The 25017-nt window shown below is 36.6% G+C and overlaps 2 protein-coding genes across 2 annotated transcripts; one reads left to right on the top strand and one right to left on the bottom strand.

Annotated features, from left to right (window-relative positions):
• The first annotated feature begins 4059 nt into the window (after positions 1-4059).
• Positions 4060-9176, top strand: LOC149845123 (sphingolipid delta(4)-desaturase DES1-like). The gene is made up of 2 exons (XM_089997474.1): positions 4060-4272; positions 8216-9176. Exons 1-2 carry the CDS (start codon positions 4123-4125, stop codon positions 9035-9037), a joined length of 972 nt encoding a protein of 323 aa, XP_089853600.1. The 5' UTR covers positions 4060-4122; the 3' UTR covers positions 9038-9176.
• Positions 9177-15714: 6538 nt separating this feature from the next.
• Positions 15715-24412, bottom strand: LOC149845122 (tetraspanin-19-like). Its single transcript, XM_089997473.1, has 6 exons — positions 24161-24412; positions 22274-22373; positions 17379-17459; positions 17016-17120; positions 16743-16937; positions 15715-15919 (listed from the first exon to the last, which is right to left on the bottom strand). Exons 1-6 carry the CDS (start codon positions 24316-24318, stop codon positions 15908-15910), a joined length of 651 nt encoding a protein of 216 aa, XP_089853599.1. The 5' UTR covers positions 24319-24412; the 3' UTR covers positions 15715-15907.
• Between the last annotated feature and the right edge of the window lie 605 nt (positions 24413-25017).

The raw sequence follows: 25017 nt of genomic DNA, 5'->3' as shown, positions 1-25017 counted from the left end.
TGCCCCTGGCCCCTATTTTCTAAATAATTGAGTTAGTTTTGATCAAAATTATATTTATTTCTTGGATTCACTGGAATCCAAATCTATTTTCTATATTTGACCCAATTTCAGATCCGGATCTGACATCAAAAATTCAATTCTGAGCCTTGTTATTCAATTTTTAAATCAAAATTATAAAAATACAAAAATAGTTTTTGAATGGCTCAGACAGTTCATCCGGTATCCATCTGGATTCATTGCTCTATATTCCTCGATTCGAGATCCAAAACTTGAATATCTTCTCAAAACTCTGGATCCAGACTCATTTTTTGAAGAAATTCCTGAAGATTAACCCTGTATTCTCATAAAACCTCTCTTTTATAAAAATTCTAAGTTTTATAAAATATTTCAAAAAACTTTTTTTCTCTTATAGTTTTATAAAGTTTTCTCTCAAAAACATAAAAAAATATAGAAAACACAAAGAAAAGAACAAAAAATAGAAAAAGAAAAGAAAATACCAAAAATGGCCTAGAAACCCCTTTTGAAAATACTTTTCGTAGTTAAAAACCTCTTTTTAAGATAACCTTTTGAAAAGAACCACTATTTTGAAAAATCTCAAAACTAAGAGGGACCTCCTGTGAAAGAGGCCTAACGGCCTTCTGTTATAAAACAGAAGCTGAGGGTCCTCCATTCTTGATCACTTCTTTACCCTCGCATGTTCTCCACTACCTTCTTTTCTCTTTAGGATCTTCCCTTTCCCCATTGCCTTCTCTTCCTCTGGTTCCCTTCTCTCTGATCCGTTTTCACCCCATCTTCTTCTTCCCCTTCGTCGATCCATCCCCTTCCTCTCAATCTCCTCCCTCTGGTGTTTCCCCTCTAAGCCATTGAAGGAATCAACCTCCAGAGCTCCAGCAAAAACTAGAAAGGGGATCAGTCGTTTCCTACAGGAGGAATATGGTGAGTCTCCCTTCCCTCTTCTCTCTGTTGTTTTCTTTTTTTTTCTTCTTTTTCTTTTTTTCTCTTCTTTTTTACATTTTCTTTGGATTTTTCTCATTCTGTCCCATTAACGCATCCTCCATAATCCCGATTTGCATATAGCAAATTCGGTCTATGGATATGCAATATTAATGGAATTCATTGATTCCAACATTTGATTTCCTGTTCTTCTTTTATTATTTCATCCATCTTTTGCATTTTCACATCGGATGGCATTTTTTCTTTCGATCTGCTGTTTTCTTTTAGTTTCATTTATCGAGCTTTGTTATATTTGATTGACTATAATATCTTTGAATGTCCACATTTCCTTCACGAATTATCCTTTATTTCAGCATTTCATTCTGTTTACCTGCAACGTCCATTTCAATCTTACTTAGGTTCATGTTTTCCCTTTTAATATAATGCGTCCCTTCTCATTTTCTGTTTCATCGCATCATTTTCTGTATTATTAGCCTTTATGCTCTATATTTCAACATGCTATTTTGCTTTTCCTTCATCCATATAACTTTATCTGTTTGTTTCAATTCAGCTTCACTTTTGTTTTGCATTTGGAAAGGGCTTCCACAATGACATCTGATCTTATCCAGTATTAGATCGGGTTCATTTTGTAGAAGCCTTCAACCGATCTCGTATTCTTTTCTGTGGTTGAAGTCACCTTGTGTGTTAGTTTCATATTTTAAGTTGTCTCAATGCAAACACGCTCTGCACTTCGATCATCACTTCACTATCGCCTTCCATACCATTCTATATCCTTCCTTGAGCTATTTTGTTTTCAATATCATGTTAACAAATTGTTGTTCCTGAAGCTGGTTCCACCATTAATATATCCTCAACAGATTGCCTTCCTGTATTTATCGACACAATTTAGGAGTTGCTAATTCATTCTAGTATTTTGTCTTCTCTGAGATCATATTTCTGTAATTTATGATTCAAAAATGTTGTCCCTGTGATTCACTGTTTTCTCTCATCTCTATTAGATCCTTACCTTAGTCTACATCCCCACCCACACTTTTCCTTCTAAACTAGATTCTCATAGCTAGTGAGTCAATCCTGTAATTGTCATCCAGTTGATCTCATTCTCACCAATCTGTTTGAAATCCCATGGCTTATGTCTTGCATGGTAAAGTCGTTTGTTACCCTTTCCACCACATTGATTACACTCATACACCACTATTTGTATCCACTATTGTATAAAAATTTGCACTTTACCAAATGAACATTCACCCATTACACCTATTATCAATCATTCTCTGCATCTACACTCATTCTCAGCATTTCGCCTAGGTATTTACTATTTCCAGTATGTTCAATACACATTATATAATATCCATGTATCATCCTCATTCCCTGTGTAATACCTTCAGTTCTCCACCCCATTGCATGTACCATTTGATACTTCATTTATAATCTTCATATACACCCTCATTACAGCAACTTCATCCCCTTTCATGTTGCAATTGCAGCAGTAACAACACCCATGCACCCCCTGTGGCAACGATTCCTATTGTAAATCAATAAAGCCTCTTGATGTAAAATGTGACCCCCCCCCTCCCCCCCAACTCTTATGACCAGGTCTGCAATATCCTCAAGATCGTCAATTCCTGGAAATGCTGAAACCAGTTGACCGATGCCACTAAGATCCCTCGGTGATATTGTTGGAGCCCACTAACCTATTTTGTAAAATCCATGTCATTGGTTATAAAAAAAAATCATTAATTCCTTGCTGTTAGAGAAAGGATCAACTGATTTGTGGCTCACAGACTTTGATTCGCAATGTAAGACTAAGTGACTGGACATTTAACAGAGTATCAAGTGATCAAAATAAATTTAATTTGCATATGCTCCAACGGCAGGGATCATTTTGCCTTTTATGTCATGATGCTTCTTGGAAGCATTACAGTAACTTCATCAGATTTCATAGCCATCTCTCAGAGAAGAAGCAGGAGGTTTTTGCAGCAATAAAAGAGTGTGAAACCCAAAGGGGGTGCATGCCATTGGTCATATTCAGTCACCTCTTATCGTAATTATCGTAAGTGTCATCTCACAGACCTTGTCAGGTGGACAACATGTGTTCTCAAATGTGTTTGACAGGAGTTCCAGTAGGCCTTGGTTGTTAAGTTCTATGTGTAATGTGTGCCATTATGATATTGACATACCCGTTGGGTGTGGGCTTCGTAGAAGTTGCGTGACAGGTAATTTGTGTGGGATTCTAAAGCATGAGATCCTTCCACGTTGTCACTACGTCATGGTGTTGCTTTGATGAAAGATACCCTGCGATCAACTGCTTGATAATATTCGTGGCCAATTTAGCGACGGATATTTATCTGTATCAAAAACTGAAACAACCGATGTTTTACAATGGAATGTAATCCATCGCGAAGCCGTCGCTAAATGGGCGACGGATATTAGAGACGAATACGTATTCATCGTTAAATTTTAGTAATAGATATGTGTTTGTCGCAAAACCAAATCAGTGCTTATTTAGCAACGGATCATGGCATTCGCTAATCCATCATGAATTAGCGACGGAAGTAGCGACATATCAGTTCTGTCGCTAATTAACGACCAAGAAATTATGACGGACGCTATCCATTGCTAAGCCATCGTCATTCCATCGCTAAACAGTTCACTGACGGATTTTGCGATGAATTAACGTCGAATAGCGTCCGTCGCTAATCCGTAGAATTCTTGTAATGGAACCGGTAAGATCTAGCAATCACGTGGAACAGACAAAAGAGATTGGATTTAAACCTGATTTTGATCCAGATCCGACTATATTTGCTGACCCAATTTCCAAAACTGACCCGACCATGCTTCTTTTGAAATGGGACCCGTTTCAGATACGTAGTATCTAGATCCGACAATGTGATCCGGATCAGGTTCTGACCCTCCACCACCTACCGATTTGTTGTCGATATTTACCCTACCCGTTTTCTCATCTCCGCCGATGGATTTCCCGGAGAAAAAGTTGGCTCCGCATTCCAGATATTACCAGAAATCTTGGAGGTTATTTTAGTAAAATCGTAATCCGCCTAGGAACGCGCAATAATATGAACCATTCGTGGATGTCCCGACGCTGCTGCGTTTTCTTTCCCTAGCGCGCGCAGGAGAGAGAGAGAGAGAGAGGGGTGTCTTTTCTCTGTGGGGATGGCAGGGGAGGGCGCAGAGGGAGTAATGGCGACCGACTTCTTCTGGTCTTACACGGACGAGCCCCACGCCTCCAGGAGGCGCCGGATCCTCGACCGCTACCCTCAGATCAAGCAACTCTTCGGCCCCGATCCCTCCGCTCTCCCTAAGGTAACCCAACAAAACCCTCTCTCTTTGTCTCTCTCCTTGTTACCATTGCCTTCTTCTTCGTCGCTCTCGTTCTTTTTTTTCTTCTTTTCCTCTCCTTTTTGGGCTTTCCTCCTCCTCGTTCGGGTTTTGTGGTTCTCGCCACCAGAAACATTGATTCTTCAGTTTTTAGTTTCCACACACGCTCTTTTCAAAGGTTGCTCTTTTCCTCTCTTTTCTTTGCGTGATGATTACATTGTGAATGTATTTCTATGCTGCACGGGAACGAGCATGATCCCATCTGTGTCCAAAAAGAAAATGTGGAAGTTCAGGTCCAAACACGGAATCCAGATATACTTAATATGGCTACAGAGTGGATGTCACCACCAATTATATCCAGAAAATCAGGATATGTCAGGATATTATGTTACACCCTTAATGCAGGTTTTTTTTTCTTTGACGACTTGACATATTTTTTGCGGATGAGCGGACCAATTAGACCACCAAACAGTCTTCGTAATCGTAGGTAGAGATGCGAGTGTAACAGTGTTAAAATGTAGTGTTTGCTTGGGTATGAGTTTCATAATTAGCAGTGTTGCATTTATTTACGAGCTTTATCGTGTCATGTTGCTTTACCCTGCTGGTTGGCACTGACAGAAGCCACATTTTTTCATCAGGTTTGCAGCTGTAAGCCTGTGTAAAGGAAATAAATAAATAAATAATTTTGTTTTGGGGCCCAACTTTTTTCCCATAATTTCCAAGAAGTGACCTCACATTTCTCAATTTTCTAATACTGGGCCCCTGTTTTTCTGCAAACTGTCAAACAGAAGCCTACAGCCTACTCTTAGCATTGACCAATAACTCTGGTTAAATTTCAGTTAAATTGGGTTAGATTATAATAACTTCAGAGGGTAATACAGAAAACTCGAAAAGAATCACATTTTTCAAGATGGTGCGGGTTAACTTCAGAAACTTGTGGCCCATATCAGGCAATTAAAAAAAAAACATGGTCATTTTAGAATTAGGAGCAAAAGGTTGGCCCTGAAATGCAATTTTTCCTGAACAAAACACTAAATCCTCTAGGGCTTAGCCCCACAGCCTCAGACCAGAAACCTGGCAACATCTTGGCTCGTTCGTTACGCCCTTCTTCTGACTCATTCATCGTGACATGTTTGGACCCACTTGTATTTTTCTTATTTATGGGCAGACCCACTTTTATTTTATAAACTTAAAGCATCGGAAATTCGGATGGCTTTTTCTTGCATGATTAAGGTAAACGGTAGGACAAATATCCTTGATATTTTGAATCTATCATGTTTTATTACGATATATTCACAATTCCTAGAAAAAAAATTAAATTATTGCCCTCGTTTGGATTTTTTTATTTAAATGTGACTTAATTTTTTATTTTCTTTGTATGGACTGTAAATTACGATATCATTTGGATGAATGAATTCAAAGTTGTGCCAAAGATGTAGCTGTGATAAATTCAAGTTTGCCCTTTCTGAACATTTCTCGATTTTATTGTGATTTTATTTTCTTTATATTTATGCTCTGTATTTCCATTTTTTTATTTTTTATTTGTACCAAGATTTTCTTGATGTTTTTCTTAAAAAACTTACTAAATTGTCACTAGATTTTCCTTGCCCAAAAAACAAAATAAATGAATCCAATAAGAAAATTTTATTCAAACTTGGTGATGGTTCGTAGCCGCATGCCCTCTTGGACATGATTTGTGGCAACAAGAGACCTAGAAATAGTTACAAGTGAATTTTCTAAGCTGTCTTTTTCATTTGAAAAAGTTATCATATCAAAACTTTTAGTATGCAGAGTTTTCTTTTTCTATGACAATTTTTCTTCTTAAAGAAAAAAAATGATTTTATAAATTTTGGTGGTCTCGATTTCACGTGCCCCTTACTTTTAAAAGCCAAAAATCTCTGCTCTAAAAGCGTGCTAATGAATGCTCACCATCTGGATAGGCCCTACAAGCCTTTGATACAGCATTAACTGGTTTAAAAGAGACCAAAAACATCATGCTGAGTGCCATGACAATAGTAAATAATTCATTATAAACATAAATCAGGTTTATGTAAATAATAAATGTACCACCATAAATAATGGTGGTCCACTGCCACAATAGAGAGTCCCTTGTCTAAAACACAGTTATTTTTTTTTTTTGAAAGGCAAGCTGGGGTTAGTCACCAGTTATGCAACTATACCATTGGGTTTTGAACCTGCAACATCTCTTTGGTAAAAAACACAAGGTTTTAGGAAAATGGGATCCGTTCATCCCCCAAAGTCATTATAATACCCCACTGAGATCTCATTCTTGTAAGTTGTTTCGAACAAATCTGGCCCCATAAATGTGATCTACATAATCTGTTTAGTGAAGATTTACATCTAAATAGCCAAGATCTAACCTGCGTGTAGGATTGTTTGGCGATTTAAAATTCAACAGCTGTAAAAAACACCTACATAATCTTATGTTTTGAAGAAAAAAACATGATTCAATGGGAGATTCTTATCAAATCAACCATGCTGAATCTATCTATGGACTCAGATTTGATCAAAACAGCTTGCAAGATCTAAAGGAGGTAAGATAGTGGGAATGATTTTGGGGATGTGTAGTCTCCCTTAGGTACTTTTCGTCTTGTCTATAAAGGCATTCAAGGCTCCTTGGACCCATCTGTTATTTTAAAATTCAATTAAAAGGAAGGCATATGGGGTTTCCTGTTGAAAGCTCTTTTTCTGCTGTGTGACAGATTCCATTGTTTAAAAGGGTGTCAGAGATAACCCCCTTGCCTTTTAGGAAGTCCACAATTTGCTGTTAGAAATTGGGAAATTTCCATTTAAAGACCTACTTTTTGCCTGATGTTTCCCAAACTCTTGGCTAAAAGACCTCAGTTAAATTAGCTCGCGTTACCCGTGACTATGTGATTTATGTATTACTAAAGTGACCTTATTGTATAACAAATACCCCAGACTCGTTTTCAAGTCAAAGTTCAAAAGCGTCATTTACAACGATCTTTAACCATGAAATTTACAGTTTGAGTGAAAATTTGGGTCATGAAATGTTTTTGTTAATCTTGTCAGTATCCGTATCGGCCCTGAATCGTTTGGCCAACGATTCAGCTGTATCTGCGCCAAAAAATCATTATGTGTCAATCAGAATATGACACGTGTTAAAACTATTAAAATAATATTAAAAATATTATTTTTATTAGTTATTGAAAAATAGCCGATTCAGGAGTGATGTGTATGGATTTTCGGCCACCCATATTGACAACATTGGTTTTTGTAAATTTGCCCAAACTTAGGTCACTAAATAAAAAATTTTCTTTAGAAATGTAGAATGAACGATATCTGAAGTACCAAGAGTCCTTACAAACATGATCAATGAGAAGAGCTGCTGCAACAAGGGTGAAGTCAAGGTTGCCTAAATCATGTCTCAGGCCGATATATATATATATGGGGAACTTTTTTTTTTGAAACATGATACTGAATTTCTGGTGTTTTTTTTTTTGGAATTTCTGATCTCATAGATGTGTTATTGATTTACTAGAAATTGACACTTGGATCATGCATTTTTGGATGGTAAAAAAAAAATTCAAACCTCAGAAAACATGATTTTTATGTAAAAAAAAATATGATCCAAGGGTAGATCTCTACTATTTTCACCATGCTGAACACAACCATGAGGACAGATTTGGTCAAAACATCATCCCCTATCAGTTCTAATTAAGGGGTTTCCTTACCCACATGGTCAGTTTGTTAGGGATCACCACCAAACAGACAAACCCTATAAATCACATTTATAGGGGTAGATTCGTTGGAAAACTCAAACAATGATATATCATTGCTCGCTTCAACTCATTGATACCGTATGCACATTATTCACTCTCCCGGTCTCTCCTGCTAAGCGTTATTCCAACTCTTTTAAAATTGCTTGGTATGCATGTATTCACAGATCACAGCGGTGGTCCTCCTCCAACTGTGGACAGCAGCTTCTCTAAGCCAGTCAAGCTGGCTCAAGATGGTAACGGTCGCCTACTTCTTCGGCTCCTTCCTCAATCACAACCTCTTCCTAGCCATCCACGAGCTCAGCCACAACCTCGCCTTCTCGACGCCGGCCTACAACCGGTGGCTCGGCATCTTTGCCAACCTCCCCATTGGCATCCCCATGTCCATCACCTTCCAGAAGTACCACCTGGAGCACCACAGGTACCAAGGCGTGGATGGGCTGGACATGGACGTTCCAAGCCTCACCGAAGCCCACCTGGTCAGGAACGCCTTCACAAAGACGTTGTGGGTCTTCTGCCAACTCTTCTTCTACGCCCTCAGGCCTCTATTCCTGAAACCCAAGCCTCCAGGGCTGTGGGAGCTCACCAACCTCATGGTTCAGCTGGCCCTTGATGTGGGTCTCGCCTATTTCTTTGGGTGGAGGTCCCTCGCCTACCTCATCCTGGCTACCTTTCTTGGTGGTGGGGTCCACCCCATGGCCGGGCATTTCCTCTCGGAGCACTACGTGTTCAGACCGGATCAGGAGACCTACTCTTACTATGGCCCACTCAACCTGTTGACTTGGCACGTTGGCTACCATAATGAGCACCATGATTTTCCCAGGATACCTGGGAACAGGCTCCATAAGGTCAGGGACATCGCACCGGAGTTTTACAAGGACCTGGACTCCTACAGGTCGTGGAGTCAGGTTCTTTATATGTATATTATGGATCGGACTGTAGGGCCTTTTAGTCGTATGAAGAGGAAAGCTGACACCAAGAGAGAATAGATTGTGAGATGGATTTTGGGCCCCTCCCTTTTTTTTTTTTTTTTGGTTTTTCTATGCCTGTTTAATTTCTGATTTGATTCTCCACGAGACTGAGGATGGGTATATTTCTTCTTTATTATATTTTTTTTAATTTTTCATTCTAAATTTTTTTGTGCAACAAAAAACAAGAATCCTAGAGTATCTGATCATATCAAACAATTGGTGCTCTATCTCATAGTTTCAAACAATGTTGCCAGTATTGGTGCGTAGTATCGGCAGAATTTTGATACGATTCAGGGCCAGGGCCGATTCAGCTAATTTTTAATAAATGTAAATTAATACCAAAAACATTTTTAATATTATTTTAATGGTTTTAACATGTGTCACGTTTATATTGACACATAATAGTTTTTTTATTATTTTTGAGCCGATACAGAACGATTCAGCCTGGGGGCCGATACTGCTGAATCGGCAGCCCAACGATTCAGGGGCAGATACTGATACTGACAACATTGGTTTCAAACTCTCTCTCTCTCTCTCTCCCAAGGGATGCCAATTTAAAATTAAATTGGTGAAACAAGAAGGAAATGGAATTCCATTTTGAGGGGTTAAGATTGAAAAAGAAAAGGGGAAAAGGTTAGAGATTTTGAAAAAAATCTTTACTTTTGAGTCTTGAAAAAAAAAAAAATCGTTCTCGTGACATTGAATATGCTTTCTAGAACTATTGCACAGGGTCAAACACTTTCCTTTTACTGACATCCACGCCATTATTGGTCTCAATCTTCATGCCAGTTGGTATTGATGAGGAATGATTTCTTGACGGGTTCTAGGCTTTGGAGAAAACGGGTCCCCATGGTTAATTTGCTTGCAGTGCAATGGGAATGAATTTTTCTTTCTCAAAAGTCACCTCCTCTTCTTTCCCATTATATCCGAAAAATATTTCATAAATTTTGAGTAGTTGGTGGGTGCATCACAATATGATGGCACTTGGGCAACCGTATCACTCCTCCTTTAACAATTATAATGATTGATGAAACAAAATGAATGGCTGTTATCGGATTGTGCTAAAGATCGGAGTTCATATCCAAATCCAATTGGATTGTACCATAAAGAAAACAAATCTGACCTGATTAATAAAACTCAATTTTTAAGATCCACAAAAAATTCAGTAATTTAAACAAGACTTTGGCTGTACTTGTGTTGGATTTATGAAAGTACCTAAGTTCTGGGTTTTTCTCAAGTATTGCAATAATTATTGATCAGATTGAGAAAAAAATAAATATAATAACAATAAAAAAGTCATAAAGAAGTTAATCAATTAATCATCTAAAAAAAATCAATATTTTGCTATGTTAATGGCTAATTACTTTGATAGATAAGTATTAACTAGATAAATTAAGCTAAGTAGAGTTAACGAAGACACATACTAAGTATTAAATAAATTAAGTAAGCTTGAGTTGGATTGGACCCAATTAGAGTTGGATCCAATTGTGGATTCAATATGAAAATTACTTAAGTAGGGATTTCTAAAATAAGAATCAAAGAAATAATTATTTTCAAATAAATCAAATATATTAAAATAATATAATTATGGAGTTAGTTGGACTTACTTGGAATTGAACCAACTAAGCCAACAATAAGGGAGAAGGGTGCAATTTTGGTTTGGGACCCTCCTTGACGTGTGAGGGGTGATGCCCAAGGAGCTTCCTCATATGGGATCTCAAGGAAAGGATCTCCACCTTCCCCAAGGAAAAACAAAACAAGTATGCATGTGGTGAGGACTCTTTGTAGCATACTATTTTTATGAAAATCCTCATATGCCTTGAGAAAAAGAGAGTCAACATGGGAAAACTTTTGTTTGAGTGGAGGGCTAGACTCCACTACAGCCATCCATCTCTCCTCTTGTGTGCTTAACCACACATCTTTCATGGCCCTAAAAAAACCCTATAAATACCTTTCAAAAAGGTGAGTAGAGCCATCTTGATTTTTTTTTAAAATCCTTGGCTCTATCTCTCTCTCACCCACATCCACCGATTTTTTTCTTGAAGGTTTTTGGAGCTCTTCACCTCTTTTTCACATAAGTGTAGTGTGGGGTACCTTAGATGGACTCCAACCTACACTATTTTATGGTGAAAGATTATCTTTCACTTGAGTTAAGCAATATTCATTTTCAAATGTAAGTTAATCAAATACTTGTATGATATTTTGAACATGCCTTGCTTCTCCTCCTTATATCCATACATGCATGCATTCATTTAAGACATGTGGGTGTAGACAATGATCTTCATGGGAAAAACCCATTTATACACTAGCTAATATTCTTTATTTTATGATATTATTGTTGGTTATCATTCTAAATCCAAACCCATGGTCGAAAATAGTGTTCACTAATCTTTAATCGTGTCTCATCATTTTTTATTCATACCAATGATTAAAAATGTTGTTCATGCATTTTTTATAGTGTCGTATTATTTTTAAAGCATACCAATAAGTTAGAAATGCTCTTCATGGATTTTTCTTGATGTCTTAGCATTTTTGAATTATCTCAATAGTTAAAAATATTGTCCATGCATTTTTCATGGTGTCTTATCATTTTTTAAAGCATTTCAATGGTAAGAAACATATATCATAAATTTGTAATATTGTCTTATCATTTTTTAAGCATATCAATAGTTAGAAACATTGTTCAGAAAATTTTAACGTAGTCTTATTATTTTTTAAAACATTTCAATGGTGAGAAACATAGATCATAAATTTTTAATGTTGTCTTATCATTTTTAAAGGATATCAATAAGTTAGAAATGTTCTTCATGGATTTTTTTTATGTCTTATCATTTTTTAAACCATTTCAATATTGAGAAACATAGATCATAAATTTTTAGTATTGTTTTATCATTTTTGAAGCATATCAATAGTTAGAAATATTGTTCATAAAATTTTAAGGCATTCTTATCATTTTTTAAAGCATGTCAATGGTAAAAAATATAGTTAATGAATTTTAATAATGTCTTAGCATTTTTTAATCATCTCAATAGTTAGAAATATTGTGCATGCATTTTTCAGGGTGTCGTATCCTTTTTTAAAGCATTTCAATTGTGAGAAATATAGATCATAAATTTTTAATGTTTCTTATCATTTTAAAGAACCACACCAATGATTAAAAATATTGTTTATAGATTTTTAAGAATGTCTTATCAATTTTTAACCATACCTATGATTAAAAATATTGTCAATATTCTTTGTAAGGGTGTCTTATCATTTTTGAATCATTATAATGTTTATTTTTTTTAGTGCCTTATTACCCTACCGCATGCATAGGCTAGCCTCACTTGCCTGGACCACACATTGGTCTAGGTTTGGCTTGGACCTAATTGGCATGAACCGAACAAGTCAGTTCAGACCGGGTCTAAGTCTTGGCGGACCAGATTGGCCTAAACTGAGTAGCTCGGTTCAAACCTGGTATGTGCCCAGGCAAGCCAGACCGGCCTGAACTAACTAGCTCAGTTCAAACCTGGTTTGTGCCTAGGTGGGCTAGACAGGCCTGAACCAAGCAATTTGGTTCAAACCTGGTCTGTGCCCAGGCATGTCAGACCGGCCTGAACCGACTGCTCAGGTCAGACCTTGCCTGAACCTAGCCAAGACAAACCCAATTTGAACCTCTAGTGGGTTCATATTTGGTTTGTACCTGATCGAGTTAGATCGGCTTGAATCCATTAGCTGATTTAGATTAGGTTCAACCCCGACTCGGCCAAACTAAGACTTAAACCGAAACATGAGCAGACCCAATCTGATCCGGTCTACCCCGTGAACAGTTTAAGAAAGAAAAAATATATATGGGAATTTAAAATGAAATGAAATGAGTGCATATTTCTATTAGGTTTTGCGTATTGCATACATAGTCTTCAATGAACGTACATATATTGAAAATATATGTATATATACTTATGCATTCATGTAGCCAAAGATATATGGTGTGATGATGCATATGATGAAGTAAATGCATATATGGTCATGTTATGAAAATTTACACATCTTGTCATGGTATGAGTACATTGTAAATGATGATGTATGTCTTGATAAAAAAGCATGATATGATGATATACCTTATAAAAGGTACACAAATGAGTTATGCCATGAAATAGATATAGAATGCTATGATTATTAAGTAGCATAACATGATGATTACAAAATGAATGCCTATATGATATGCTATGATATTTATACATTATGACATGAATGAGATACTTTATAGTTTTGAATAGCATGATGTGGAGATATACACTACAAATTTAAATGCTTGCTTGATCTTATCTTAAAAATATTATGCCATAGACTAGATGCAATCTCTTATGGTTGTTTGAAAAACATGATGCAATAATGCACATCATGAGTTAAATGCAAACATGAGTATGCTATGTGTTAAATATACCATGCTATGAAATAATGTATGTTCGACATGGTGAATACTCCCTAAGTAATGCATAAGGTTCAAGGAACCTCGTGAACATCATTGATTGCATGTGCGAATTGTTCTATTGTGGTTGTTAATCTTGCAATGCATAGCTGGTTGCTCACCTATGAGCTCAGGTGGAATATAAACCTACGAAGTGTGAGAGAGAGTTTCACACCTCCATGCATACATCCACACTTAAAAATTATTGTTATCGCCTTCACCGACAATATGTTCATATGGGCTAAAGGCGCCAGAGCACGTGAATGGGTCGAGCGCAAACCATGTCATGACATGAATACTACCCTTATAGGGTACTCAGGCACAAAACCATATTCACCTCATAAATCAAGGGACATGAACTACTAACCACCCTAAGAAAAAAAAATAGCCTAATAACCCATTCACACTATTTTGGTCCACCTTGGAGAGGGTGGAATGGTACAACCTCGAGTGATGATGTCGCATGTAGATTTTACCTACATGTCATACTTACTTAAATTCAAGAGCAATGACATCCTTGGACTTCCTGTCACTCGAAGTTAAGAAGGTCAAAGTTATCCAAAAGTGGTACACCTCATCTACTGCAGTAGTATAGTTTGCAATATAGTTAACCCTTGCAGAGATCTCTCAGTTATGGACTGCTCGCTTGTAGTAGGACCTAGTTTGTTAGGTGCTACGAGAAAATAAATTAAATGGCATAATAAATACCGTAGTATCCTTAGCAAATACGATTAAGTCATCCTTCGTGTACCTGAAGGGGTAATCAAAAGAAACAAAGTTTATACTAACACTGATCTTATTTGACCTCAATGATTGATATATTATTTGTTAGTTGATCTCATATTGTAATATCTATTGATAGTTATTTTTCTTAATTTGCTTATGCAACTACTAAATTGTGAGGCCATGATAGCATAATGTGATATCAATAATATAAGATTTGGTATTACTCATTATCTATATAATTGTGGTTTATCTTAGAAAAAGTTTGACCATATTTCATAGAGTGCAGGTGATGTTTGAGAAGCAATGTTTGAGAAGCAGTGTGATGTGGCGACGAGACCGAGAATCATATTTTCTATTTGTCTTAACAATCTTAAGACTTTTGTGTATCTCAATTAGACTGAAATGTTTGAATTTAATTCTATAACTTGTTTTAAATTGTAAACAAATTATATGATTATAGAATGAATATATATTTTTATTATTATGTGAGTGAGGATGGATCTGGTTCTAATAAGAACTGAATCCAATCCAGTTCAGTTTTTTCATCTATAACACTCTTAGGGTTGTCCAACTTTTAAACCCAAACTACATCCACTATGCTACATCTATTAAAAAAAATTGGTTAAATTTTCACATATCTTAGATTTTGGGGCCTTCAAAACTCAGTATTAAGCATTTTTTTTTAACAAACATGATAAAATGGGTTTGAGTTGGTAGGATAGCCGACCTAAACCACCACCATTGATGTCCCCACCACCTACTTGGCTCGTCACCCTAAACATTTTAACCATCAAAAGAATTCATACTGCAAAGACAAGCTGCGTGTGCAACTTGATCATCTACACGAGCAGCTTGTAAGTCAGCTCACCGAGCCTATTTTATGGGCCAAAACAAACTCTCACGAGGAATCAAGCCCAGCCACAAGTTGCTCAGTCTATTTCCCTGTTGTACTTCTATTTAAAAGAAAGCAGATCAGGTCCAAGGAGCCTTGGAGTTAGTCCATCATGATGATGAACGACACCCAAAGCCAATCGTTTCTCAAATGTAAATCCCCTGCATCATACTTTGCCTTTTGAAGCAAACGGCATTTGCTTCAACCCAGCCCACAAGGTACATTGCAATTAAGACATTAAATACACTATTAAACCAGATTAATCCCCCATTTATTCATTAATGCAGGATATTCAGGATCATGAACGAAGTCTTGCGTCAAGCATCTTTGCATTCTATAATCTAATGTTAAATCTAGCACATTTGCCTTCCACTCGTAGACCATGTTCACCATTTTGCAGATCAATCACAAAATTTTACAGTTCATCAAGACTCTTAACTGGTTAAACTGACCATAGATGGGAAAAAAGAATAATATGTGCATCGACCATGCATCTCGCATGTTCTGCCAAGCATTGGAGGATCCATTAGGAAGATATTCAGAACGGTCTCTGTCAGTTCATAAACCTTTGCTATGAACAAGTTGAAAAAGGTCAGTTCTGCACCTTTCTCCATCCATCATGAAATCTTTAAAATCAAATGGAGCCATATATTAATAACTCAAAAAGTTAGATATTTATCTAATCATATGTTGCAACACAGTTAGACATGTGGGTAACTGACATTTGAGATATAAACAACTAACATATCAGACCTAGTTCCATGTTGACCTCTTTCCAATTCCAAAATGTCGTAATATGTTCTCCCAGCAGTAAAAATGTTTATCTGTAAGCCTGCAGATGAAACACAGAAATCAGTGTCAGAAAACGAGAAAATTCAACAGTCAAAAAGGTATTTGAGCAACTCTGAAATCAGGGTAGCTTCACGCATTCGCAGGCCTTTGAACGGAATGGTTCAAAAGTAAAATACTTTACGGCCATAGTTACCAGGATGCGATGCGTGAAGCGGGGAAGCGTATGAAGCGGAATTCGTTTTGAAAGCAATTATGAAAGCTTGTGAGAAGTGAAAAAGGAAATATAAAAGAAACAAAGAGGAAACAAATGACAAGCAAAAGGAAAGTGAATGGGAAGCAAGGGGAAACAAAATAAATAAAAATAACAAGAAAACACAAAAAATAGAAGAGAAGCAAGGGAGAAACGAGGGGGAAACAAAATAAATAAAAATAACAAGAAAACACAAAAAACAAAAGAGAAGCAAGGGAGAAATGAGAGGGAAACAAGGGAGAAACGAAAGTGGTGTGAGAGGGAAGGGATTTGAGAAGCAAGTGGGAAGCACACTTCCCACAAATGGAAAGGGAGTTTCTCCCACGTGGGGGAAGCATCACACTTCCCCCTTGGGAAGGTGCTTCCCGGTAACTATAATCAGGAAACTTCAACAAAGTTTCTGAGATTCAACCCTAGCAAACCACATTGGTCCTGAAAAGTACCAAGTTCCCTGGGATCATAGGTGAAAAGACACACACACACAGATGCCACACATACACATGCACACGCACACAACCAAGTTGCTACATGGATTTCAAAATTGAACTCCACCAGGCTGAACTACCAAGAAAGGTACCACAATATGTATACATTGGATGCAAATAATTACTACCTTCTCTTGTATTTTTACACCCCACACCTCATTTTGAGGGGGTAAATTGTGTGCATCGGTAGTGAAAGGCTGTTGTGCAGGATTATGTAATAAAGGTAGCCTAGCATTAACAGAGGAATCATCATCGCTGTCATACTTTCCTTCAAGATCTGGCCCAAGAGCTCCGAGGATCAAGGCCAAAAGGAGAGAAAGAGCCTGCAGGATACGTGAATCAACTGATAGTACTAAAAAGTTCTTGAAGAACCACAAAAATGCTAAAGAGAATCAACATACCTGTGCAGCGATAATCAACAATCCTATCCACTTGCATATTTCAAAGTTTGATCTTACAAAATCTTTGAATTCATCAAAATTCCCGGAGGGATCCTCTGGGAAATCCTGAAATAAATTGAAGTGTTCAATAAAAACGACAGGGATGCACAGGACTAGAAACTTCATCAGCCATCTGTTGGCACAAAACAGTTCTAAACATTTTTAGGACAAAAAATTCCCAATACATTGACATAAGAATACTCCATTCACTCTTAAAAAGTGCATTTCACGCACTTATTTATATAAGCAGCACAACCAAATCTCCCATTCAGTGGTAGGACAGTTGGTAGTCTAAGATGGTCAACAAGAAAGTTTTGAAAGTACCGCTTCCCAGTCTCGATTGAGAAATATGTTTGCAGTTATACCTGCCTCCAGCAGCATGAGCAAAGAGACAAATACCATATACTGTAAGCTAGTTAAGGCCACCAATTTAACAGATAAACAAATAACCATAAGAAGATGAAGTATAGTATACATACAACCATTATAACATGCATGAGAAAATATCATGTTGAATTGATCACTTTATGTAGGCAACATGCTCCAATAAATGAAAGGACAAATAAATCCAAGCTTAATACCACAAAAAGCAGAAAAACATTTTTTTCCCATTTCCTTACATCAGGTAGGAAGGGCTTATTCAAGTTGACAAAGTGACAGAACAACGAGTGATGGGAAAGAGTAATATGATAAATTGCAAATCACCACAAACTCACATGGATGATGGCAAAAGAGCTTTCTCTCCTCTTCTGGCAGAGATATGGAATGGGCATCTTCATTTTAAAAAGTAACAGAAGACCTAGGCTTGGTTGCAGTCACGTTATAAAGCACCACTTACAATAAAGTGTACCATTTGGACTCCGATGTCTTAAATCTCCTGGTTTCTGTGCTGTTCTAGACTCTCTGAACAGTGCTCACTATCCAGCCTTCATAATTTACATGAAACCTGAGACTTAAATAATACGGCACACAATGTTGCCCTTCTTGCTCTTGTTCGTTCTGCAACTCATCATATTGCAAGTTACTTCTCTTTCCAACTTTTTATTGCAATATTGCAATATCAGACATGAAGCATTCATTGGTTAGAATATAAATGAGCAATTGTAGTCACAACCTAAGATCATAAGTTTTGACTCATAACTTTAATGGTAGCTCCGTAAATACTTTGACAATGAGAATAATTTTCGAGATATCCAAAAGAGTTTGTATCTTCAGCTTATTCAACAAAAGTCTGGCATCTGGCATGAGCAGAACTTTATGAAGACAATGGAAACAAAGAATGCCTTAATCCATGCTTCTGCTTTCTGAGTCATATGGCAATTCATTGAAAATGTCCCAAATTTTAAACTCCAAGGATGAGATGATACTTTGGTGGATCTTAAACAAGAAATCCAAGTATACTGGAGATGAAAGCAAGCCAAAACAATTGTAAGGTTCAAAAAAGTGAATAAACTAGTAACCAAGTGAAAAAAAATGATGTTTTCCTGTTCCCATGAAGAAAATAAGGCAGTGTCATTTGAAGAAAATGTTTAAATAATATAGATGGAGAATACAAATATAAAAAATGGTGCCTAGTAAGCAGCATGTCAACACAATGTTGTTCGTATTGTACCGTATCGTATGATAGGGTGCAATTCGTATCGTTACTATGAGGAATATCGATACGATACACACTCGTATCGTATCTATATCGTATGATACAGGGTTAGCACACTTAAAAAAAGGCTGAATCATAATTTTTCAGTTTTGGCTTTTAAAGACCTCTTGAGGGCCGACTCCCTCATTTGTGTAGAAGCCATTAGAGAGGTATCCATGCACCCTAGGACTCGGGAGAGCGATTTGGGGGTTGATCCGTGAGCAAGGGAGAGGGCTTTTGTGGTTTGTTAAAGTAAAAATGCATTTTCACTATTTTTTCACTGAAGTGAGTTAAGGTAAAAAAATATTTATTATGAGTAAAAATTAAAGATTTATATCAAGGTAGAAATCAGGCTCCACACTCCAACAAAAATGGCATAAGATGATCTGGCATGGCAATGGGGGCACTTAAGTAATGAGTGAAAACCAATTGAAAATCGAGTGCAACTATTGCCATATTATTTTTTTTTTTATGTAATATGAAAGTATGAGTCTTGTGACATGTTCTTAATCGCAAGATATTTAATGTTTTGCATTGTTCATGTGAGATAGTTGATGTCTTATACAATTCATAGAGACATAAATGCTTCGTATGTGATTTTATGGTTGTATTTTGTGCAATTCATCATTATTTCATGTGTTATGATTTTTTTAGAATTTTTACTAGTCTTTTTATTTTCATATTTATTTTTGAATTTTTTAATTAAAAATTATGATTTTTTACGATATGATATGTATCTTATTTTGGGCCCGACCGATATGGGTAACGATACAATACTTGCAACCATGTGTCAACATGCCCATGTCTTTCCCGTTATGAAGTGTCAACACCATACCATACTAAAAAAGTGCAGTTAACATGTGCTCTGCTTGTCTGCTAGAAGCAGTTAGTGCACACTACCTTGTGTTGGGAAGTTGCAAGTTCAAATCCCAGTGATATGATTGTACAACTGGTGGGGATCTGCCTAACCCCAGCTTGCTTATCGGATAAAGAAAAGTGCAGCTAGAAGAGGAGGCAACATAACGACTGACCCAAAAAAATTTGGGTACAAATACAAGGAAAAATTGAACAATTCAGTCACTAGCTTCAATAGTCATTTAACCTTCCATTCCCAACCAAACCACTATGATATCCTGCTAGTTTGGACACACACACACACATATATATGGGTTAATCTAACATTAAACTAGTTGTGTATTAGATGAATTCAACCATATTAAAATGACTAAAACACCTTTTAAAAGTGGTATTTTAAATATATACGGTTACTTTTTTAGCTCAAAAAGGTAAACTTGATGGATTCATAAAGTTAACTTTTTGGAAAAGGTGTTTGACTTTTCAATTCCCTTCAAATTCAAAAGACCTGTAATGCCCAAAAAGTAACCATGCATTTCTAAAAGTATCATTCTTTTAAGGATATTTTAGTCATTTTCATAAGATTGAATCTATCTAATGTTAGCTTAACTCTCTCTCTCTCTCTATATATATATATATATTTTTATATATATATATATATATATATTTATATATATATATATAGAGAGAGAGAGAGTAATGCGCTCCTCTTGTCCACATTTTCGTTCTGCCCCCTCAAAAATTGTCGTTTTTGGGTTTTTTTCTCACATCTAACACCATAGATGTGATCTATAGGTTTTGTTTAGTGGGAATCGGCTTTTGAATCACTGGAATCTGACCTGTACAGGTTTTTCCGGTGATCCAAAATCAATGGCTATGAAGGTACCAGTTTTTCCCGGCTCATAAAATCATGTTTTTTCATCAAAAAACATGATCCAAGAGTCGATTCCCACTAAATCGAGCATGCTAAACACATCTAACGGTTCAGATCTATCATACAATACTTCAAAACTATGGGGCAGAACGGGGTAGAACGAAAAATGGGGCCTAATATGTTCAGTTCTAGTGAGGATGTGCATATAGTATCAATGAGTTGAAAACGAGCAATATCTTGTTGCTCGTGTTTTTTAAGTGAATCTAACCTCTCAGTTATAATCTACATGTAGTGTGCATCGACTTTCAGATCACCGAAATCTGGTGTGTGTGTGTGTGTGTGTGTGTGCATGTTTTTTTGGTGATTCAAAACTAAAAAAAAATATCATAAATGCACAAAATTTAATGACTTAAAAAGGGTTTTTTTTGTCAAAAAAACATGATCCAAGGGTTGATCTCTACCAAATTGGCTATGCTGAACACATCTACAGGGTCAGAATGATTCAAAACAACTTACACCTATGAATTTCAACTCATTGATACCGTATGGACATATATATAGTACGAGAGAGAGAGAGAGAGTTCCCTACACTCTGCAGAAATGTTATATACATTCTAATCTCCTGCGACTTGTAAGAATGACTTGGACAAGAAAGCTCATAGGCATGAAAACCAACATAGAATTACATTTGAATGATTAGCTACGGATCCAAGGAAGTGGATGTGTTGGATTCTTGAAACATTGTGGCAGACAAATTTCATACCAAGTGCAGGTCATCCTACAAGTAAACAGCCAACAAAAGAATGCAGATCTGCATGGCTCTTAGCTGACATTTCTTTCATACTTTTCTATCCTTTTTACGTTTGTATTGAACCTGAACCATATTTATTGCACAACAACAACAACAACAACAACTTCATCCCAAACAATTGGGGTCGGGGATATGAACCAAAAAGAAAATCATTGTGGGTCCTCCACATGAATCCTTCTCCTCCAATCATTTCTATCCAATGTCATGTCCTCGGTGAGGTTCAAAGCATTCATATCCTTTCTTATCATCTCCATCCAAGTCTTCTTAGGCCTACCCCGACCTCTTTTAGCTAATATATTTTCCCATTTCTACATCCTTCTAACCGGAGCATCATTAGGCCTTCGCCGAATATGCCCAAACCATCGTAAACGATTCTCACTCATCATATTTATTGCACATGACCAGAATACTATAAATACTATCCCAAAATTACACCTCAATAGCCCAGAATTACAAAGTTATGCTTTAATCATACAGTTAATTTCTATAACACAAAAGCTAAACCCAAACACTGATTTGCTTCATCATTAAACATGTCCACAACAGTTTGATCAAGTAGGCCTTACTTTCAAAAAAAATTATCCCCAACTCTCCAACAAGAAAAAAGGACTTAGCATTTGACATATGAGTTTCAATTGATTTGCACTCGGAATTTACTATGAGAGTCCATTAAATTATAAAAAACAAATGTGAAAAGAAAGTTAGAGCATAAAAAACAAACTTTGTAACATTAAAATAATATACAAAATTAACAGGACACAAGGGAACAGAATTTACGGAAAAAAAAGAAAACAGGTTCAGATAAAAGATAACAATAGTTTCCTCATCCAGTAACTTGATAGGTGCCATAAAAAATAAACAGCCTAATAAGAACTATGGATGCTTCAATGTGCAGGTTTCGATAAATTTTGCAATCAGATGAAAAGCACAACCCATTGAACAGCAAAAAATATCATAAAAAGACACAAGTAAATCTGGCACAATGTCATTTAGAAGTTTGATGGATGCAATTTGTTCATCATGATTCATGCTTACAAGGATACACAAGAAAGGCAATGGCCCTTAGCAGTCTCAGCAGAAATATGACCCAAGAATGCAATCAAGCACAGAGATATCCCAAGGCCAAGAAAGGTGTAAATGAACCTGCATGATGAGACAGATTAATAAAGGAACAAAAATGAAAAGTTGCATCTTCAAGAGAGGGAAAATAGAAAGAGAACAAAAAGAACAAAACAGGATTTACCAGCAACAAAGAATTTTATGTAAAACACCCTATGTCTTTGCATCCAGGAAAAAAAAAATGACTTGAGAAATGGAAGTTCATATGGATAAGATTCAACAATAATCTCCACATTCGGAGATCACCCTAGTTCAAGCACAGAAGGTTATATAAATGTGCTGAAACAAATTTAGATCACATGAAGTATCATCCTACTCACAGACTTCTGTAATAAATAGAAATACCACAGTTGAATTGCACTGTATATTCCATCGAATGATCTTTGTGTTGAAGCACCTCCTTTACACACCTAAATGAAATAGACATCAGATGAAATCTTATGCAGGCCCATGTTGACCCTTTTCACAAATCTCCTAGCAAAGATACTTATCCACAACATTTTCCTCTTTTAGCTTTTTGAAAGAATAAGGAATATTTGTTTACTGACAGCAAAAATCTAATGGCAAGGCAAACTTATAGATGATCTAAGATTGAAAACAAGAAAAATGGAAAAGAAGAAAGGATGGCAGCCTCATCCACTACCAGTTAATTGGCCTGTCCTTGATCAGATAAAATCATGTCTATTATCAGAAAGCTAGGAACTCCGCAAGGAATGAGTTGAAATTTTTTGACTTGTATACCAGACCACAGCTGCAACTAGTGCCTTGTCGCATTTTACCCTGATTAAGCTCCTTTACCTTTTCAAATACACGACTAAGATCCATTACAGGAGGAGGTATATCATTTCAGCACCACAAAGCAGAATATTATAAAGTAGCATGATTTAGGCTGACAGATGATATCTTTTTAAGTATGTAGAGTGGCAAATGGAGAGGTCATAAGGTGATAATGAAAATGTAATAATAAGCAAAAGATTAAGAAATCCTTCTCATTAAACCTCATATTTCTTTCCTTTTTTCTCCCTCCCCCCTCCCACAGAGCTTTCCAAAATTTTCCTACTTATACCACCCAACACAATAAATATCTTTATTTGTGCAATTCCCAAACATAAAACCACCACCATGCTCATCATATTCATAGTGGTACTGTTTGTATCAATTCAAGAATCCTCATTAAAAAACTCAATGTGGATTAAACTCTTGCATGTTTCTCCTTAGTTCAATTATCCGAAGAATTCATGACTAGAAACCCATCATGTGGCCAAACCACTACATGCACCAAATGAAGAAGACGGTTTAGGAAATCGGGCAACAGTTCAGCAGCAGGAGAGACACATAATTGCAAAAGGACATGGAACGATTCTACAAGATGATGCTGCCCACTATGGAATCAGCAAGAAGACAGTCATTAGCCGCATAAAACTGAAGCGAGAACCCAACAAGTATAGTAAGACAACTCCAGCTCTCGCATTCATGCATATTTGGTCACCCACCATGAATAATTATTCGCAAAAACTTCTCACTCTTCTTCAAATAACGAGCTAAATGCAAACTCGGAGCATTCAAGACAAAACGCAATGGTTGGCGCATTATCATGCAACCACCGAGTCGATAGAAAGAACAAGTCAAGAAAACTGTTTCAACATAGCGAACATCAACCTCCGCAGAATCCTTGAAACTTCACAAAGAGATCATTTTAAACGCAAAACAAATTATTCACCACAATCACAATTCCGAATAAACAGTAAAGAACCATCGAATTTAGATCGTAACAGAAACAGAAAAGCCCAAAAAATTTTCTTGCTTCTGACCATGGAGCAGGAGATTCGAAGAATTTGAGAGGGGAGACGTCGCTCCAAGCCCTCATCATCCAGAGAGAATACAGAACCATGGAGATCCCGGTCATCCCCATGATGGAATTCACGAGCTTCAGGAGGGATTGGAGACAACTCATCAAAATCCTTCTCATTTTTAGGGCAGGCCAGAGAGAGAGTCAAGAAGAAGAAGAACAACAACAACCGAAGAAGGTGAAGAAGAAGCAAAATTTACTCTAAGATTATCACGGAAATTGTAAAAGCCCTCCTTGTCACTTGTCACTTGTCACTGTCTGCTTCCACCTGTCCACACTCCACATCTCGTCCTTCACAAATATAGCAACAAGAAAATAAAAATAACTAAAAATTACTGCAAACCTTCATAGACAATGTTTCTTTTATCCTTCACAAATAAAATATACTACAGTTACGGGAAGCCTTTTGCTATGCTTTCTGGAAACTCCTTACTTTTCTGATTTACCCGAATGTACCAATAGAATATACCATGGTTGGGAAAAGTCATGTAAAACAAATTTGTTTGTGTAATTTAAAAAAAACAAAAAATGATGAAAATTAATGTGAACACATTTACTCGTACATAAATAAATTATGTATATACAAAGATAAACCATTTGCAAACTTAGTTCTACAGTATGTCATTATACATCTTGGTGCTACCCGAATATATATGTCTCGTCAAGTATCTCTTTTCATAGTTGCTGATCTTTTGAGAGACTATGAATGTACTAGGTGCTACCATCATCTTTCAGATGTAGAGCTGATTTATCTTGTTTGCATGTTGTAACCATCTTTGATAAGCTCAGGTCATTCTCCTGTTGAGTCATAATACGATC

Source organism: Nuphar pumila, chromosome 2 (genome assembly GCF_984573655.1).
Source record: "Nuphar pumila chromosome 2, dmNupPumi1.hap1.1, whole genome shotgun sequence".
In the NCBI taxonomy this organism is placed as follows: Eukaryota; Viridiplantae; Streptophyta; class Magnoliopsida; order Nymphaeales; family Nymphaeaceae; genus Nuphar; species Nuphar pumila.
The sequence above is the reverse complement of the archived record's forward strand: the minus strand, read 5'-3'. Positions and strand labels throughout refer to the sequence as shown.

Excerpts from the sequence above, each read along its gene's own strand:
- LOC149845123 (XM_089997474.1), top strand. The coding sequence starts at position 4,123 with ATGGCAGGGGAGGGCGCAGAGGGAGTAATGGCGACCGACTTCTTCTGG. Across the intron at positions 4,273-8,215 it reads ATCCCTCCGCTCTCCCTAAG|ATCACAGCGGTGGTCCTCCT; the intron begins GTAACCCAACAA and ends ATGTATTCACAG.
- LOC149845122 (XM_089997473.1), bottom strand. The coding sequence starts at position 24,318 with ATGAGAAGGATTTTGATGAGTTGTCTCCAATCCCTCCTGAAGCTCGTG. Across the intron at positions 22,374-24,160 it reads TTCGAATCTCCTGCTCCATG|GTTCATTTACACCTTTCTTG; the intron begins GTCAGAAGCAAG and ends CTCATCATGCAG. Across the intron at positions 17,121-17,378 it reads TCAATCGAGACTGGGAAGCG|GATTTCCCAGAGGATCCCTC; the intron begins GTACTTTCAAAA and ends AATTTATTTCAG.